Here is an 18,418-nt window from a genome sequence, read left to right on the forward strand (position 1 = left end):
GCTGCCTCCAGTGGCTGGAACGAGCCGGCCTTGCTCGCTCGTCTTCTGGAGGGTCTCCGCGCAGAGGTAAAGGATGAGATTCTCTCCCGGGAGGTTCCTTCCAGCGTGGATTCCTTGATTGAACTCGCTATTCGCATTGAGCGACGGGTTGATCTTCGTCACCGAGCTCGTGGAAAGGAGCTCGCGCTCCCCGTTGCCCCCCTCTCCGCATCACTACCATCTTCCTCTGCCGGCTCGGGAGCTGAGCCTATGCAGCTGGGAGGTATCCGCATCTCGACTAAGGAGAGGGAACGGAGAATCACCAACCGCCTCTGTCTCTATTGCGGTTCTGCTGGTCATTTTGTCACTTCGTGTCCAGTAAAAGCCAGAGCTCATCAGTAAGCGGAGGGCTACTGGTGAGCGCTACTACTCCTGTCTCTCCTTCAAGATCCTGCACTACCTTGTCGGTCCATCTACGCTGGACCGGTTCGTCAGCTTCCTGCAGTGCCTTAATAGACTCTGGGGCGGAGGGCTGTTTTATGGACGAGACCTGGGCTCGGGAACATGACATTCCTCTCAGACAGTTAAGGGAGTCCACGGCCTTGTTCGCCCTGGATGGTAGTCCTCTCCCCAGGATTCAGCGTGAGACGCTACCTTTAACCCTCACTGTTTCTGGTAATCATAGCGAAACCATTTCTTTTTTAATTTTTCGTTCACCTTTTACACCTGTTGTTTTGGGCCATCCCTGGCTAGTTTGTCATAATCCTTCCATTAATTGGTCTAGTAATTCTATCCTCTCCTGGAACGTCTCTTGTCATGTGAAATGTTTAATGTCTGCTATCCCTCCTGTTTCCTCTGTCTCTTCTTCACAGGAGGAGCCTGGTGATTTGACAGGGGTGCCGGAGGAATATCACGATCTGCGCACGGTGTTCAGTCGGTCCAGGGCCACCTCTCTTCCTCCACACCGGTCGTATGATTGTAGTATTGATCTCCTTCCGGGAACCACTCCCCCCCGGGGTAGACTATACTCTCTGTCGGCTCCCGAACGTAAGGCTCTCGAGGATTATTTGTCTGTAGCTCTTGACGCCGGTACCATAGTCCCCTCCTCCTCTCCCGCCGGAGCGGGGTTTTTTTTTGTCAAGAAGAAGGACGGGTCTCTGCGCCCCTGCATAGATTATCGAGGGCTGAATGACATAACAGTGAAGAATCGTTATCCGCTTCCTCTTATGTCTTCAGCCTTCGAGATCCTGCAGGGAGCCAGGTTTTTCACTAAGTTGGACCTTCGTAACGCTTACCATCTCGTGCGCATCAGGGAGGGGGACGAGTGGAAGACGGCGTTTAACACTCCGTTAGGGCACTTTGAATACCGGGTTCTTCCTTTCGGCCTCGCTAACGCTCCAGCTGTCTTTCAGGCATTAGTCAATGATGTCCTGAGAGACATGCTGAACATCTTTGTTTTCGTTTACCTTGACGATATCCTGATTTTTTCACCGTCACTCCAGATTCATGTTCAGCACGTTCGACGTGTCCTCCAGCGCCTTTTAGAGAATTGTCTTTTTGTGAAGGCTGAGAAGTGCACTTTTCATGCCTCCTCCGTCACATTTCTCGGTTCTGTTATTTCCGCTGAAGGCATTAAGATGGATCCCGCTAAGGTCCAAGCTGTCATTGATTGGCCCGCCCCTAAGTCACGCATCGAGCTGCAGCGCTTTCTCGGCTTCGCGAACTTCTATCGTCGTTTCATCCGTAATTTCGGTCAGGTGGCAGCTCCTCTCACAGCCCTTACTTCTGTCAAGACGTGCTTTAAGTGGTCCGTTTCCGCCCAGGGAGCTTTTGATCTCCTCAAGAATCGTTTTACATCCGCTCCTATCCTTGTTACACCTGACGTCTCTAGACAGTTCGTTGTCGAGGTTGACGCGTCAGAGGTGGGCGTGGGAGCCATTCTTTCTCAGCGCTCCCTCTCTGACGACAAGGTCCACCCATGCGCGTATTTTTCTCATCGCCTGTCGCCGTCGGAACGTAACTATGATGTGGGAAACCGCGAACTGCTCGCCATCCGGTTAGCCCTAGGCGAATGGCGACAGTGGTTGGAGGGGGCGACCGTTCCTTTTGTCGTTTGGACTGACCATAGGAACCTTGAGTACATCCGTTCTGCCAAACGACTTAATGCGCGTCAGGCGCGTTGGGCGCTGTTTTTCGCTCGTTTCGAGTTCGTGATTTCTTATCGTCCGGGCTCTAAGAACACCAAGCCTGATGCTTTATCTCGTCTCTTCAGTTCTTCAGTAGCCTCCACTGACCCCGAGGGGATTCTCCCTGAGGGGCGTGTTGTCGGGTTGACTGTCTGGGGAATTGAGAGGCAGGTAAAGCAAGCGCTCACTCACACTCCGTCGCCGCGCGCTTGTCCTAGGAACCTTCTTTTCGTTCCCGTTCCTACTCGTCTGGCCGTTCTTCAGTGGGCTCACTCTGCCAAGTTAGCCGGCCACCCTGGCGTTCGGGGTACGCTTGCTTCCATTCGCCAGCGTTTTTGGTGGCCCACCCGGGAGCATGACACGCGTCGTTTCGTGGCTGCTTGTTCGGTCTGCGCGCAGACTAAGTCCGGTAACTCTCCTCCTTTGATTGGGGCTTCCGTCAGTCTCTCTTCCGGCTTTCACCCCCAGTCTAACGGTCAAGCAGAACGGGCCAATCAGACTATTGGTCGCATCTTACGCAGTCTTTCTTTTCGCAACCCTGCGTCTTGGTCAGAACAGCTCCCCTGGGCAGAATACGCCCACAACTCGCTTCCTTCGTCTGCGACCGGGCTATCTCCTTTTCAGAGTAGCCTCGGGTACCAGCCTCCGCTGTTCTCATCTCAGTTCGCGGAGTCCAGCGTCCCCTCCGCTCAGGCTTTTGTCCTACGTTGCGAGCGCACCTGGAAGAGGGTCAGGTCTGCACTTTGCCGTTATAGGACGCAGACTGTGAGGGCTGCTAATAAGCGTAGAACTAAGAGTCCTAGATATTGTCGCGGTCAGAGAGTTTGGCTCTCCATTTAGAACCTTCCCCTTAAGACGGCTTCTCGCAAGTTGACCCCGCGGTTCATTGGACCGTTCCGTATTTCTCGGGTCATTAATCCTGTCGCAGTTCGACTTCTTCTTCCGCGATACCTTCGTCGCGTCCACCCGGTCTTCCATGTCTCCTGTATCAAGCCCGTTCTTCGCGCCCCCGCTCGTCTTCCCCCCCCCCCCCCCCCCATCCTTGTCGAGGGCGCACCCATCTACAGGGTCCGCAGGATTTTGGACATGCGTCCTCGGGGCCGTGGTCACCAGTACCTCGTAGATTGGGAGGGGTACGGTCCTGAGGAGAGGAGTTGGGTTCCCTCTCGGGACGTGCTGGACCGTGCGCTGATCGAGGATTTCCTCCGTTGCCGCCAGGTTTCCTCCTCGAGTGCGCCAGGAGGCGCTCGGTGAGTGGGGGGGTACTGTCATGTATTGTCATGTTGTGTCTTTCTGTCCTTTCCTTTCACCCTGTCTCCCTCTGCTGGTCGTATTAGGTTACCTTTTCTCCCCCGCTTTCCCCCAGCTGTTCCTTGTCTCCTCTGACTACCTCATCCACCCCTTTTCCCACCTGTTCCCTTTTTCCCTCTGATTAGGTCCCTATATCTCTCTCTGTTTCTGCTCCTGTCTTTGTCGGATTCTTGTTTGTTGACTATCGCCTATTGACTATCGCCAGACTATCGTCATGTTTGCTGTAACCTTGTCCTGTCCTGTCGGAATCTGCCGGTCTATCTGAGCCTACCTATGTTTGGTTATTAAAGAAGCTCTGTTTAAGTTAATTCGCTTTTGGGTCCTCATTCACTCACCGTAACAAGAAGCAAGTCCACGCAGCAATGTTACAACCTTTATTGGAAAGCCTTCCTAGAATAGCAGCCAATAGCAGCCAATAGCAGACCAACGCCATATTAATGCCCATGATTTTGGAATGAGATGTTTGATGAGCATGACCTTTGGTCATGTAGTGTATGTGTAACTGATGGATGCACACACACATCCACACATTATTATTATTTTGTGTGTGTGTTTGTGTCTTTAGTTTTTTATATATATAAGTCTGTAGTGTCTTTGCTAATGTAATACATGTATGTAAATTGTAAAGTATTTTTGTCTGTAATGTATTGTTCGTTATGTGTCGGACTCCAGGAAGAAAAGCTTGTGGCCCTGTCCATGGTGCTGAAGGGTCCTTCAGCCACACATTTGCCCATGCCACTCACGGTCTCAAGGTTTTCCTGTTATGCCATTCATACAAATGTATGACAGTTTGCATGTAAATCTTCAAAGCTGTTGAGCTAACAAGGAAAATATAATAATGACTGGTAAAATGTGGATCAACAAACATAGATGACAGCCACCAATGTTGAGATGGTAAGACGCGGTCGCAGATTCTGTTGTTCACTGACAACACTTCTTACCTTGTTTGTTTGTGCCAGGTGTGTGGGGATTGTCAAGTATGCATGCATTATGCACACTTCCCTCAGAGAACTGACATTACTTTATTTTTGCATCATTTATGTAGTGTCAGAGTTAGGGTGGAACAGAACAACAGTCCAATGTCCAAACATGAGAAAACCTGGTGCACCTTTTGGCATCATGCCTTCTGTCAGGTTATCTCTCCATTCAATCCGCATCGTGGAAGTTCAGCTTTACAGCGTGATTGAAATTTAAAGTCAATGTTCCCGCTTTAGTGGAGACTGCATTCACAGTAAACTCTGCATATGTTGGCTCAATCTGAAATTACCTTTGAAATTTCTATCGCGGAATCTGTAATGCTTCAGCTTTACAGATTGACTAGAGCCTTAATACGTTTAAACTTTGCCTGTGTACCTCAGTTTGTGTCAGCTTAACAGATTGTATAGAGCCCTAATACGTTTAAACTTTGCCTGTGTACCTCAGCTTTTGTGTCAGTTTAACAGATTGACTAGAGCTCTAATACGTTTAAACTTTGCCTGTGCACCTCAGCTCGTGTCAGCTCTTGTATTGCCTGTAGGCTTTCGAAATGAGGTTCTTGAAGACTTCTCACTCTGTCACTTGCAAAACACGTGGAATACATATGCATTGGAAACGTCCAGAGTGACATGCCTTTTCTGCAAATGCGCTGAAATGCCAACCAGAGATTTCTAACCCAATGATCGTGGTAAATCCTGTGCATTGAATTGTCTTAAAATGTAAGTAACTAGCTAAATCAACACATGTTGTATCACTGGTAATGGAGAATCATAACAATGTTGAGCAAATATGTATGTGTTATGATTAACAACTGCATAAAACCCCCCAGAAAAGTTTGATCAATTATTCAAATAATACCTGGGGCAATTCTAAATAAATGTTAACCATGAGGGTAAGCGTTTCCATTACCATTGTTCATTTCAAGTAACACTTTCAGAAATAGGACAGGAGGCTGTTTAATAATGGAGGCTTTCCAAATAATTTAATGCATGATCTGCACTAAGAGGGGGAGCTTGGATGACTAACTACATAAAGCAGACCATAGTTACATTCTGGCAGATAACTCCTCCCAATACACAAAATCCATTCTACTGTGCATACTTGACTGTGTGCTATATGTTTATGTTACAAACCACACACCAGCAATCCCGAACCCAATAAGCATTCAAATTAAAAGGCTATACAAAACAATATGCATACCTGATACATGGAAATTGTCCAACCTTTATCAAAAGTTAATTCCTCAGACTTTTTTTGTGAATGATGATAGCTGATTACATGTAAATGAAACTGTTGGGAGATTAGACAAATCTAATGAAAGCTGGTCTTTACATGTGACTTGAAGGAAGCTGGTACTGTACAGTTACCTCCAAGTGAGACAGGTTGACTTGGCCTAGTGGGAACAGATTCATCTCCTACTTAGTTTCCCGTCACGACTTCCGCTGAAGTCGGTCCCTCTCCTTGTTCGGGCGGCGTTCAGCGGTCGACGTCACCGGCCTTCTAGCCATCGCCGATCCACTTTTCTTTTTCCATTTGTTTTGTCTTTGTCTTACACACCTGGTTTCAATCCCCCAATTACTTGTTAATTATTTAACCCTCTGTTCCCCCATGTTTGTTTGTGAGTGATTGTTTTAATGTAAACGGTCTGTTTATTGTGGGCTCACATATTTTGTATTGTATTTGGCTATTTTGAGTAAAATACGTTTATTTACTCATATCTGCTGTCCTGCGCCTGACTCCTCTACACCAGCTACACACAGACTACATTACAATTCCTCTCTTACACAGGACTAATTCATCTCCTACTTAGGGTTTATTGTTCATGCAAAATTGCCGTACCTCACAGAATATGAAGATTATGTAGACAATTCTCCAGAGATGTCTTTTCTTTTCATTGCATGCAAGAGAAAAATAGAGAGGAAATTGCAAGCTTTTGATAGTAATCACAACGCAAATGTATACATTATAGATTGGTGAAAAAATACATGAATAAATGTATCACTTAGGTTACAGTCAGAGGTGTATAGTCAAACAACATATAAAAATACAATTTTATTTTTCATAGACAATAGATGATTCAAGGAACAACGTGATGTAGGTCTCTCATTAGCGACATTCCCCCATGGCACAAATGGATCATAAACTCATTGAAATAATGCTGTCGGAATAGTGAATCAGTTTTAGGTCATTCACATGAAAAACAAAAGGAGAGCCGCACACTCTAGGAGCTCAGATGCAATAATTAAGTCATTCATATAACACATCTGATAAAAGATGAACAACCTTGTACAACTCACCCAACTGTGGCCTTCCATGTCATTGCAATGACGTCGGAGTGAGTGTCTTGTAGCGAGCAAGATGTCTTTCTTTAAAAATCAACAAACATTGATAATTGTTACCCTCAATACTCTCATGAAAAACATACCTTCTAATTAGGCTGAGAATCTTTTACTTTGCTGACAAATGAGAGTGGAGACCAAACCCTCATAGGAGAATAGGAGTTATTGATGGATGGGCACTAAGCCTAATTAAGAAAAGAAAGAAGTGCAGCATCGTATGTGATATCTAGTGAGCGTATAATTGGTGAAAAGTTATTTTCAGAACTTAAGTGGTTTACATTCCAGTTGCAGAGTTTTAACACCCCAGGCTTCCTCAAACCCTTACATTGACCAATCGCTAGCATGTCTAAACCTAACATTACCCTATCCCCTTACATGAAGCAGTTATCAGATGCATCGGGCCAGGCATTTAGATCACCTACTGTACCACGAGTTTTAGATTTTTCAGAGCATAATAATTGCCCCCGAAGGCATGCATCACTGAACAAAGCAACGTGAGGGACCACTGTTGCCACTTTCAGGGCAAACTTACATGATTGTGTACAAAGGAAAACAGAACATGAACAGGGAGAGAGTAGCGAGACTATCGGTATGGCAACTGAAATCAACAGACAGTAAATGCAGTGAACTGTAATATTTCCATTTTAAAGCGCAACTGAAGCTCAATTTATTGGATAGAAAACGGCCTATGTGGCATCGATATTAGTCAGAAACATTTATTGACTACAAAGTGTAAAGGATAATATCGTTCATAAAGTTAGTCTCATCCAAAACAGTTTTGTAAGTGAGTTCTTCATGACTTACTTGAGGGTTGGGTTTTGATTCCGACAATGCTCACTTGCCCTTAAAGGCACGGCATTCTAGATTCGGTTTGCTCCCAGCAGAATTAAGCTAGGCGAAACGAACATCTGTGCCTTGCATACTCCTTTAAAAAACCTTCGCTTGAAAAACGAGAAAAAAAAGCAACAAAATGACCGTTGAGATGGCCAACAACTTCCTCAAAATAGTCATAATTAATAAATCATTTGGACTTTTTTTGCAGAGGTCTTAGACGCGCAATTTTACATCGAACTAAAATGTTTGGTGCAGTATTTCTCAGGTGAATTTTTTTGCATGAAAACTAGTCATCTCTCACTGAATGACAACAAACACATCATTGAAGAATCCCATCCATAGTTCCCACTCCTACTAGGAGTAGTACTGCTGACCAATCATCGATGAAGGGGCGTAGACTTCGGCTACCGAACTTCGAGTTGCCTTAAGAAAAAAAAAAAAAATGTGCTCGAACAGACAGAAAAAAACCTGCCACACACCAAAACCAACAAAAATGTCACAAAATGTTGGCATAATATATGTGCGAACTGTTTTGACTGGGAAGCATGCGACAGGCTTAGCACTATACACAGCTGAAATGATTGCACTCTCTCCATTCCTTCCTCAGAACACACAGACAGTGAGACAGACCTGCCCATCAGGATATTGGATCTGACTTTGTTTACATAAAACGATTAATTGCAAAAAAAAAAACATAACAAATATTGCAATAAACATCTTAGCTAGACATGAAATTGTACGACTAAACCCTTGGCAAAACACATCAACATTCATTACAGATTTCTTGAGTTATATTAGATTTATGCTGACTATTTTGAGGAAGTAATACTGTCTCATTGGGGACAAAAATCAGTAACAGCCACATCGAACCACATCCCCAAAAATGAAATCCCTTTTTTTCTTAATGAGCAACAGAGAAACACATGCAGAATCAATGTGTTCAGTCGCTCTTTAACAGGTTTGTTTATGTGGCCTCCAAGAATCTAATTCACAATACATACTGACCACACCTCTGACAAACATAATTAATGATTGCTGGCAAAAGGTTAATATCCACTCAGAATCAACAGTGTATTAATGAGCCCATTACCAATGATGGATCAAGAAATTAGTCTCCTTTAGGACGAGGAGCATATTGGATGCAGAGAGATATTGATTGGATAAATAATGCTTTTTATATAGACAACACTTTGTCCTGCTGTCCTGCTGGCATCAGAAGGGTGATCCCAGACAATACAGGCCTTCATGCACTATAAATGGTGTTGTAATTGATACTCGGAGACGAGGATGAAAAACAAGCTCACCCCTTCCCCTCCTCTACAACAACAGTTTACCTATTTAGACCCATGGCTAGCTATTGTAACAGTAGTAGCTCGCCAGTTAGCCCTATTGACTTATTATGGGCTTGCGCTCTACGGTACGAAGGCAGGTAAACATCTAAACTGAACACAGCATGTATTCATTAACGCATCAAGATAAAATATTGTAGTCAGGCAACATATGAGATGTGAATAGGCAACATTTCAAAGTCAGAGTGTATTTTCTCTCTTCAACTCAAATAATGGCCGCCATTGATTTCAATAACATTTTGGTAATTTTTTTAAGTGGCTGCGGCATATGTCTTTGCATACTTTCTGTTAAAGCTTGCATCGATGCATGATTCAAAATATATACAAACAGAGTACGTCTTCGAAAAACTGCATACAGAATGTTGTCAGAAATTACCTTTACATTTCAATTTCACTATAACTCGGATCTTCCACTCTCCGGATTGTATCTACGTGCTTCTACAACTGCATTGCTTGCTGTTTGGGGTTTTAGGCTGGGTTTCTGTACAGCACTTTGAGATATCAGCTGATGTAAGAAGGGCTATATAAATACATTTGATTTGATTTGATATCCAGCCCTTAGTTTATTGTTTTTCCAAGGGTAGATTTGCATCATTGTTGTTTACGTTCATGCCTTAATGTTCTTCTCCGTCATTCTGCGAGCTAGGCTATATGTATAAAGAGCTTTTTTCATTGGACAGTAGGCTACTGTGAAGTACTGCGGATGCCACTTGCGAGGAAATTATACATGGTCTCTTTTATCTCCTTACAGGTATTGAGTGACAGACATTCATTTTCATTTGTACATTCGGGGAGCATGATGACAGCGTAACAATAGTGGTTGTGATGAGTGGGCGAGGCTCCTCCCATTGTCTAAGTAGAGCTCCTCTATCTCCTCACACCACCGCCGTGCCGAGCCAAAAACACCCCACGACCCCCATAGGGAGAATCATGTGGAGGACAGCTTTGCATGCCTTTCATACAATGGAACTCTCGCAAGGCGTCTCAAAGCACTACACTACTCCACCGACTGTGGACTGTACTTTGGTGCACAAAGAGAAGATACTTACATGCTTTGTTAACATTTATATCTGTTTTCATGACACTTTAGGTACCTTTGTCCTTCCATGTGGCATCTCTGAACAATGTTTGAGGGGAATTTGAGGCACACAAATGTTGGATCGATCTTTGATCACCCTGTTGCATGATAACTTCCTTGAAAATCAGGACATTTAAAACTTCCCTACAAAAAATGTCACTGTTGCGGCAGGATTGTTATCCTTCTGTAGAAACTGGCTCAAATTAGGATCCTACATCTGTATGTACTTCTACATATACCAAAGTTGTTGTTGCCACTTTGTCAAATCCAGTGTTTACATCTTTTTATTAGATTTGGTTTTACTGAGAAACCAAGTAGCTGTTCCCTAAAAGTAGGATTGATATTATGTTTTTCCTTTCAAACCTCTTGTTTAATCTCTTAGTTGTGCAGCCTTAGTTTCTCAAGCACACTGACTCAGCAGAATTAAAAAAAAAACTTAATAGCATGGACCCTAATTAAAAGGGAAGAACTTCTGCAAGCAATATCTGAAGGTTTGCTACATATTTAGAATGGAAAATGTTTAAATGAGTTGCCAGAAAAAGAATAGCTTTTGTGTGCAATATAGTGATTCGCTAGCTAGAATATTTTGTTTGTGTTTATTTGGCAAATGGAAAGTATTCTTTTTGCAAGAAATCCCATTTCTCCACCTCTAAGCATATGCATTCAATGCAGCTTCTTCATCGGAGTAAAACAAACACACTATTAAAACAGGCAGCAGAATCCCATTCAAATTTGATGATTTGATGCGACCTACCATTTTCCCCAAAGTAGTCAAACTATAAACAATCTTATTTATGTCCCCGCATCTCTGTTCTAAACTGAACAAAGAGAGTAGTGCTAGACAGAGAGAATCATGTGAGGAATGAGAGAGTGTGCTCCGGGGACGGAGAGAGAGACAGAGGTTCAGAGGAAGACACCAGGGGATATCGGCACAGGGAAGCCTCAGTGGAAGGTGTGACTGGGAAACTGAGGCTCTGAGGTAAGTGTTCATGCTCAGTGCTCGAACGGGTAGTAGAGTTCTTACCTTGATTGAATCAATTGCTCTGTGTAACGAGCTGCTGCACCCAGCCTCCCCTGGGTGACAGGGAGGCCGGCAGAGAGTGAACCAATCCAGCCTGTCATGGCCGACCAGAAAACAGGGAAGATGAACAGTGTAATGCATCATAGCTGTGGGCGACCATTGATGTGTAGAAGACTGCATTTATTGACTCATTGACTGTATTGATTGTCTCAATTGATGAAAAGTCCAGAGACAGTAGTAAGACAGCAGACAGAAGCACAGCAAGCTATGCAAAAAGGATGACGGTTCTTATTTCATGGAGTGAAACATAAAGTAACATTTATAGAAAAGCAGAAAAGGACTGTAAAACTCTTGTTATTATAATCCGTGCCATGTATACAAACCTGGATGAAGATGAGCACAAGTGGGTTGCAATGCGATGATGAACATTATGTTTCCTCAACAAGTAGACATATTCCAGTCAGATACATGATACTGTCAAACCAATGTGGGAGATTTACTGGGTAAACCTGTGCATATTAACATTTTGTCTGCAGCAAATCCTCAATTTGACATTGACAATGATGTTCCAGGCTTACTTAATTAACCCATTTATCTCTTCATGACAGAAGACTGCGTGGCACCAGATGTTTGTTAACTCCCTTCTGTTGGGTCCTCCTCTGTTGTTCTTCACCTCATCGCCTTAACAATAACAGGAGAACCCCATTGGCTCGCAAATCTCACTGCAAATTTTGTTTTCGCAGTAGTTCTGTCACATTTATCATTAAATAGCTCTATATAAAATAGTTTTTAGAATAGTTTTCCTCCATTTATAATATACTTTGTGCACACCTCAAATACTGTTACTTCAGATTACTGGGCATAGGATACTTTGCATGGGTGTGACATTTACAGTAATCCCCTTGATGTGTGTGAGAAATACATTCTAGTTGATACACCATATGCCAATTCCAGCCTCACAAAGGATGATATGCAAAAACAATTAGAAATATATGTACTGTACATTTGTTTAAAACATGTTACCTACGAGTGCAGGTCAACAAAAATATTGACTCTGACGAAATGAAAGCTCTGCTTTGGTAAACTTGGATTGACAAAGAAGGGATTGTCTCCATTTATAATACATATACGGACAACCTCAAATACGACATGAGGGTCACGTCAAGGGATAATTGTACTGTAAGATTCATTTATTTTTTATTTTTTTATCTCTCTACAGAGTGTTGAAATAAATCATCCAGAATACTTCATGGCCTCCGTCATCTGAGTAGTATGACTGTTTTGTACTGTACGCTGGTGGGTGTGGGTGAAAGGGCAACAAACTGCACGGAAAGTAAAAGGAGAAGAAGCAGGCAGAATACACCCTTAGGGCTCAGGAGGTAAGGACACTTAACTTATCGCATGCATCGTCATAGTCGACATGATTCATGTATCAGCTCTATGTTTTTAAAACAAAAGGAATAAAATCATCTCCTCTTCACAAATATAAATATAATTTTATGTATAGTATGTACAATAATGTTTTAGTTTTGAGGGCGAGAATAGAAGCATATCGGTAAACTCTTTTTTCCCTATGGATACAGACACCTTCTCAAAGACAGCCATGATTGATTGACGTACTCAAGCACTCTCGCAGAGGATGAAGCGGTAGGGACAGACAGTGGATGTGTTATTGAGAAAGGCTGGTGGTGTAGCTGTGGCTGTGACGTGGGGCAACAGTCTGTTAGTTCTGAGAGCCCCGAGAGTCACTGCCCTCCTCCAGCTCCCACTCAAAGTTCTGGCCAGTCATTTGGTAGAACATCATGTTAAAGGGTTTGAAGAACTTGTGCAGTCGGCGGATAACGTCCGGGTCAATTTTAGGGTGAGTTCTCCCCTTAGATTTGCCGAGACATCTCGGGGTGCTGCTGTCCTCTGGCTTCTTGAGACAAGGAAATCCCTTCGTTTTGTTGAAGTAAAAGTGTTTATCCGTGACGATCCGCTTGAGCCCAAGAAAGTCCTGTACCTTGCCCATCTCGCCAGCGGGATCAACAATAAGCCTCTCTCCACTGACAAAGTGCATCTGGGCGAGAGGGAAGTACTGCATCCACGTCTCCAAGTGGAGCGCGTAGATCCCTATACGTAGAGCACTCCACGACGCATCTATTAGGCCCAGCGTCCGGTTCTTAAAGGCCAAAACCTCAAAGGTTGGGATCTCAGGTTTCTTGGACAGAGTCTGTGTGTAGTCTGAAATAGCCCTGGTGACAGGGTTGCGAACCACAATGATTAACTTGATGTCCCTGGCCATCGTGTGGATGCGTTTGGGGGCGTGGCTAGTCACAAAGTAGCTGGGTGTCTTCTCCATGGTGATTTGTCCCTCCAGCGTCGAAGGCATCAGGTCTCTGTGAACACAAAGCAGCAGTTAGCTCAGCTCTGTTAATACTGAACTCTCTGCACCTACTGCAACACAAATGAGGTACTCAAGGAAAGGGTAAAAGAACATTTGGTATTTATGGAGCAATAAATTATTTGAAATTACAAGTGAAAATAACTGTTATTATCACTGGATATTATGTAGCGGGGAGAAACATACAGCTTATTTCATCCGTGGAGTAATATGGGCAAGATAAAAGAAACGGAAGATGTAACGGCAAGTGAGCAAGCATGCTCATTGCCTAATTGGCTCCATCTGTGTTACTCCAGGAGCTGTTTTGGAACTTTAATAATGAGTTCACTGCATATCATTAATACTGCTGGTGCCTGGGGTATTGTTTTGTCATACATTTATTTTGTGTGCTCCACACTGTGTGCCTGCCTTGAGTTCCATTCCTTAGCATTCACTCCCACTTCTGCGTTATGTGCAACACACTCATTCCTTTTCTTTCTTAAGGTTGGAGGCTGTTCATTGAAGGGAATAGTGATTCATTATACGATTCCTTGTGATCATTTGTAGTAGACCAGAAATGCCCCTGCCTTGAGAGATTTATCTCAGGGATAACAGGAAACCATTTGCCAGTGCCGCAAATATTATGTTCAACTTTGTCTCTGGGACTAAGTTGGGGGATAAATCAATGTGGAAGCAAATGTAATTCATACATACGAAAGAGAGATTAGTTCCTACAGTTTCTCTGTTTTCCTCTATGGATAATGAAGCATTATGTGTACCTCAAGCAAATCGATATTAAATGCTTACATTGTTTTTCATTGCCATCCATGTTTAGACATGATTACAGTCTAAATTGGCCACATTAAAAGCTGTGAATGGTGTAGCCTTTATGTACTTACACCAAATAGAAACATGAAATACATTACAAATGTATGAACACTGTAATAAATGCTACTGCTTTGATCATGTTTTACAATCTCCTTGCTGTATAAAAGTCATTCTATTTTTAGTCATGCTATATTTTCTTTGAATATTTGTGAAATCCACATCTCGTAACTACTCCATTCCTTCAAAACAAATGATTCCACTTTCACAGATACAGAGAGTACAATGTTTTCTCAATTTAGATTGTCATCAGCATAGACTTAAAGATGGCACAATGTAGCCACATCAATCGTTTGCATCCTGGACACATTCTATAGGGACTGTTCTCTTTGCAAATAATCCAATTTACTGGGAGAAACAAATCAAGTGTTATGTACATACATATTGACCCCCCCCCCCCCCCCCTCACACCACATAAACACACACATGGACACTGGCCCTCAAGACACACAAGTGGCCTGGTGATGTCATTTCTGTAACAATATTGCACTCCTGATGGGTAATTTCCCCCTGGATTCTGTTTGGCTCAAGATACTATAGAGGCTGTGGCTATTTCTTAGGCTGTAATTGGATTTAAAACATACCTACAGATTGCATAGTGACTGGAAGGAGTATTAGTTTTCATTACATTCCATCAATGTTCCACACTTCCTCAGTGGGGTAATGAATGGCTAAAGATTTTTTTCTCCCTTCAAGGTCTTCAGCTGATGGCTATTTAAAGTCAAGTCTAAAGCATGTTAGATGGTAGCGAGGGTGTGCCATCACTGTGTATGAGAACTAAAGCACAGAGAGAGGAAACTCAATAAAACACACCACAATGAATCGCCTTGAAACAACCTATGTACTGCACATCCTATATAGAACCATAAGCACAAAATAGCATGTCTCAACAGTAATGAGTCATGCCTCTTTGACGCAAACATCCCATTGACAGGACAGATAAATGATTCTCAAGGTGACCTCTTCTATTTACGTCAGCCACATCATAAGCTATTGTCCTCATCAGGCTTCATTAAAAAAAATAGAGGTTGAACAAGCGCGCGATACCTTCATCTCTGATAGAGGTCGAACTCATTTTGATTGAGAAGGAATCCGTCATGGATCGTGTACATCGAAAATGTCAGTGGAACAGGGAGGCGGAACAGAAATCACAATGCTGATAAACAAGCTAATTGTCCTGCATGCGCCAGGCAGATTGCTCCTCTGGCCTTGCACTCTGGCGAAACTGAAGTAAACAACAGCAAAGAGTTAACTCTCATATCTCTACCCATCAGCTGTTGAGCTCAACGTGGGTCATTCAGGTGGGTAAGTAAATAAAACACAGAACGCTAAAGAGGCCCGGCGAACCATCTGCTGTTTACTCAGTCAGACCACATAACACATCTCTTAACATTTAGCTCTTGTACCATAACAGCAGACCCTCTAATGTATACACTAAGGGCTGGATTCAATCCCTATCGCTGTCGTTCAGCGATAAGCTCGCTTGAAATGTAAATGTAACATCTGATTGAGCCAACATCTGCAGCGTTTACCGTTTAATGCAGTCTCCGCTCCATGACAATAGGGCTACAACGCGGAACTTCGGCAATACGGATTGAATCCAGTCCTATCTAACATAAGTGTAAGGACTTCCCGTTTCCTGGAAGACAAGTGAGTCACTCACGTCCTGCTCCTGAAGCATATGGGGATGCAGTGGTTGTACGACAGAGTACATGGTGGTCGTTCTTGTACCAACTTAGAGACAGGAGAAAAAACTGTGTGACTACTACATAGTATGACGACAAAGCTGCAGTTCTCAACATGAGAGGGTAGAAAAGGTCATTTCAATAAGTACATGCTTTTCTGAAGTAGTACAATGTAAACAGGAAAAAGTGATCTTTAAAATGCATTTTCATTTGCTGCTTTGAAGTTAAAAGCAATTGCAATTCCTTCTCTTCATGATTTCTAATATGCAGAGGAAAAAAGAGGAGGATGACAGCACTGATCATTTCTGCCAGGTGTTTCAAACTCATGCAAATGGAATGTCCTTTGAATCATCCAACCAATGGATAGCTACAGATGTTGGCCCAGACTCAGACAAACACCTATTATAATATAGTTGCTCCGCCAGATTGGGTGCCACTATCTGTGCACTGTGCACTGTGAACTGGGTATAGGTTCACTCCACCGACCATCACAGCTTTGAACCATTTCACATAGAGACAAAAATGAATGCTAAATTCACACGTCTGGAGTGGTTACAAAAGATTCAGGAAATGCATATTTTCTTTCAACACGCAGACTACCAACAGTGCCATTTCATGACCATCTCTTAAACGCCTACTGAGGAAGTCTTCTGCTACACTCACTATGAGTGGGCTCTGGAACATGCCCATGCATTTCCCTCAATGAATATGTTTCATTACGCCCTGTCAAAACCATTAAAGAAGAAAATGTTGAGGCATGACGAGTTGGGGAAAATATTCATTTGCATCCCAGACACTAATAAGGCCAAGCTGTTTCTTGGAGCATAGAAAACATTGCTGCTGAGAGACTTGGTCATTTCTAATAAAACACTGGCACAGTAATAAAAGCTGCTCCAATCTCTCATTTGGCTTCATCGTGGCACTGGTACTGAATCGAACTCACAAAGCCATATCATGTCAATGGCATTTGTACAATCCTTGAGCAGTCCACACACAGTGGGTCCTATCCAGCGAGAAAACAACATTTGTTTTTTTGTCATGAGGAATACTGTAAATGGACTTATTCAGTCTTTGTTAGTGGATGAAGGCATTATTTTGAGAAGAAAAGCGGGTTATGTTGCAAAACACTTGTAGCAGCTGTGTGCTGGCACACTTCCGTCTCCCAGCTTTGCCATGTTACTTGGTATGTGTAATGAGCACAACATTGGTGTACATTTTGCTAGTGCGAAAAGAGGGAGAGGTGAGTTGAATTAAAACATGACACAGCCTCCCCGCTGTAAATAAGCCCATTATACTGCAGATGAACTGTGTGCTTCAATGGAACAGTTAAGGAGAGAACTGACAGCTGGTCCTGATCAAAACCTTTTTCCCGCTCTCTTCTTGAGATCCCCTGAAGACCATTCCACTTCCAACAGTGGGGGAGCCAGGCACTTTCTCTACCCACAACAGCAGACTGGCGCGCTGAGATCTGAAGCAATGTTCACATTCTCTTTGGACATAGAACATCGTGAAATAAAACAAAGGCAAGGGGGGAAAAAAACTTTATGGACCCTTGGAATATCATAATAAACTGCATGATTAGGTCATTATTATTATACATTGGCCAGTAAATTTGCCTATTTTTCACATTAAAGCCAGAGGAGGAGAATAGGAGCAATCGCATTTCAAGGATTCTAAAGATATTATCGGCAGCTTTCAAGTTCATTTTCTGTGTCACTCTTTTAAGTTCAGTGGCTTAGATCAGAACCGAAACTGTACTCTGCAGATCCATCCCTAAGAAAAAAATATTTTCAAACATTACTGTTTTTATCAGCACTCAAATGCACAGGTCTACAATACTAGGAACATGCCACTCATTTGAATATATATGCTGTTACTTCTAAATGTTCCTCGCTTGTGTTTGTTTATGTGCATTTGGATGAACTGATGAGAGTGCTTCAGGCTACACACATACAATTTGCTCACAATAGCCCTCTATATTATACGATTGGTGTTGCAATTACAACAACAAGCAGATGTGATGGCCTGTAATTCTGCTTCAGAGCACCGCAGTGAATAGACAAGTACAAATTATCAGTCACCCTCATTGTCTCTCAATGTCATTTATTTACCTTACCCAAACACAGTCAAGAATATATTGGAATAAAATAAAAGCCCAGACAGTAATTGCTGGTCACACCTGAGTATACCAGAAGCAAAGAGTAAAATGTGTATTCAGGGCATTTTTGCAGATCTGGTTCAGTTATGCAGAACCAATTAACAATATGACAGATTGAACTTGATAGATTTCCTATCCTGCATTGGAATAACAGCTAGGAACACTCATCTGGCCACTTAGGAGATTCGGCTGCAGCTGATCATGGATGTAAGAAACTCCACACATCTCTCTCATACTATGGCCTTTGCATGAGTGA

At 43.0% G+C, this 18,418-nt stretch overlaps 1 protein-coding gene across 1 annotated transcript in view; it reads right to left on the bottom strand.

Annotated features, from left to right (window-relative positions):
• Positions 1-11,235: 11,235 nt before the first annotated feature.
• The window catches only part of LOC110486320 (heparan sulfate glucosamine 3-O-sulfotransferase 4-like), an 88,338-nt gene continuing 81,155 nt past the window's right edge, over positions 11,236-18,418 (bottom strand). Inside the window, exon 2 of the mRNA XM_021557832.2 lies at positions 11,236-13,450. Coding sequence (XP_021413507.2) covers positions 12,796-13,450 — 655 coding nt within the window. The 3' untranslated portion in view covers positions 11,236-12,795. The remainder of the gene's footprint in view (positions 13,451-18,418) is intronic.

Source organism: Oncorhynchus mykiss, chromosome 13 (assembly GCF_013265735.2).
Source record: "Oncorhynchus mykiss isolate Arlee chromosome 13, USDA_OmykA_1.1, whole genome shotgun sequence".
Lineage (NCBI taxonomy): Eukaryota > Metazoa > Chordata > Actinopteri > Salmoniformes > Salmonidae > Oncorhynchus > Oncorhynchus mykiss.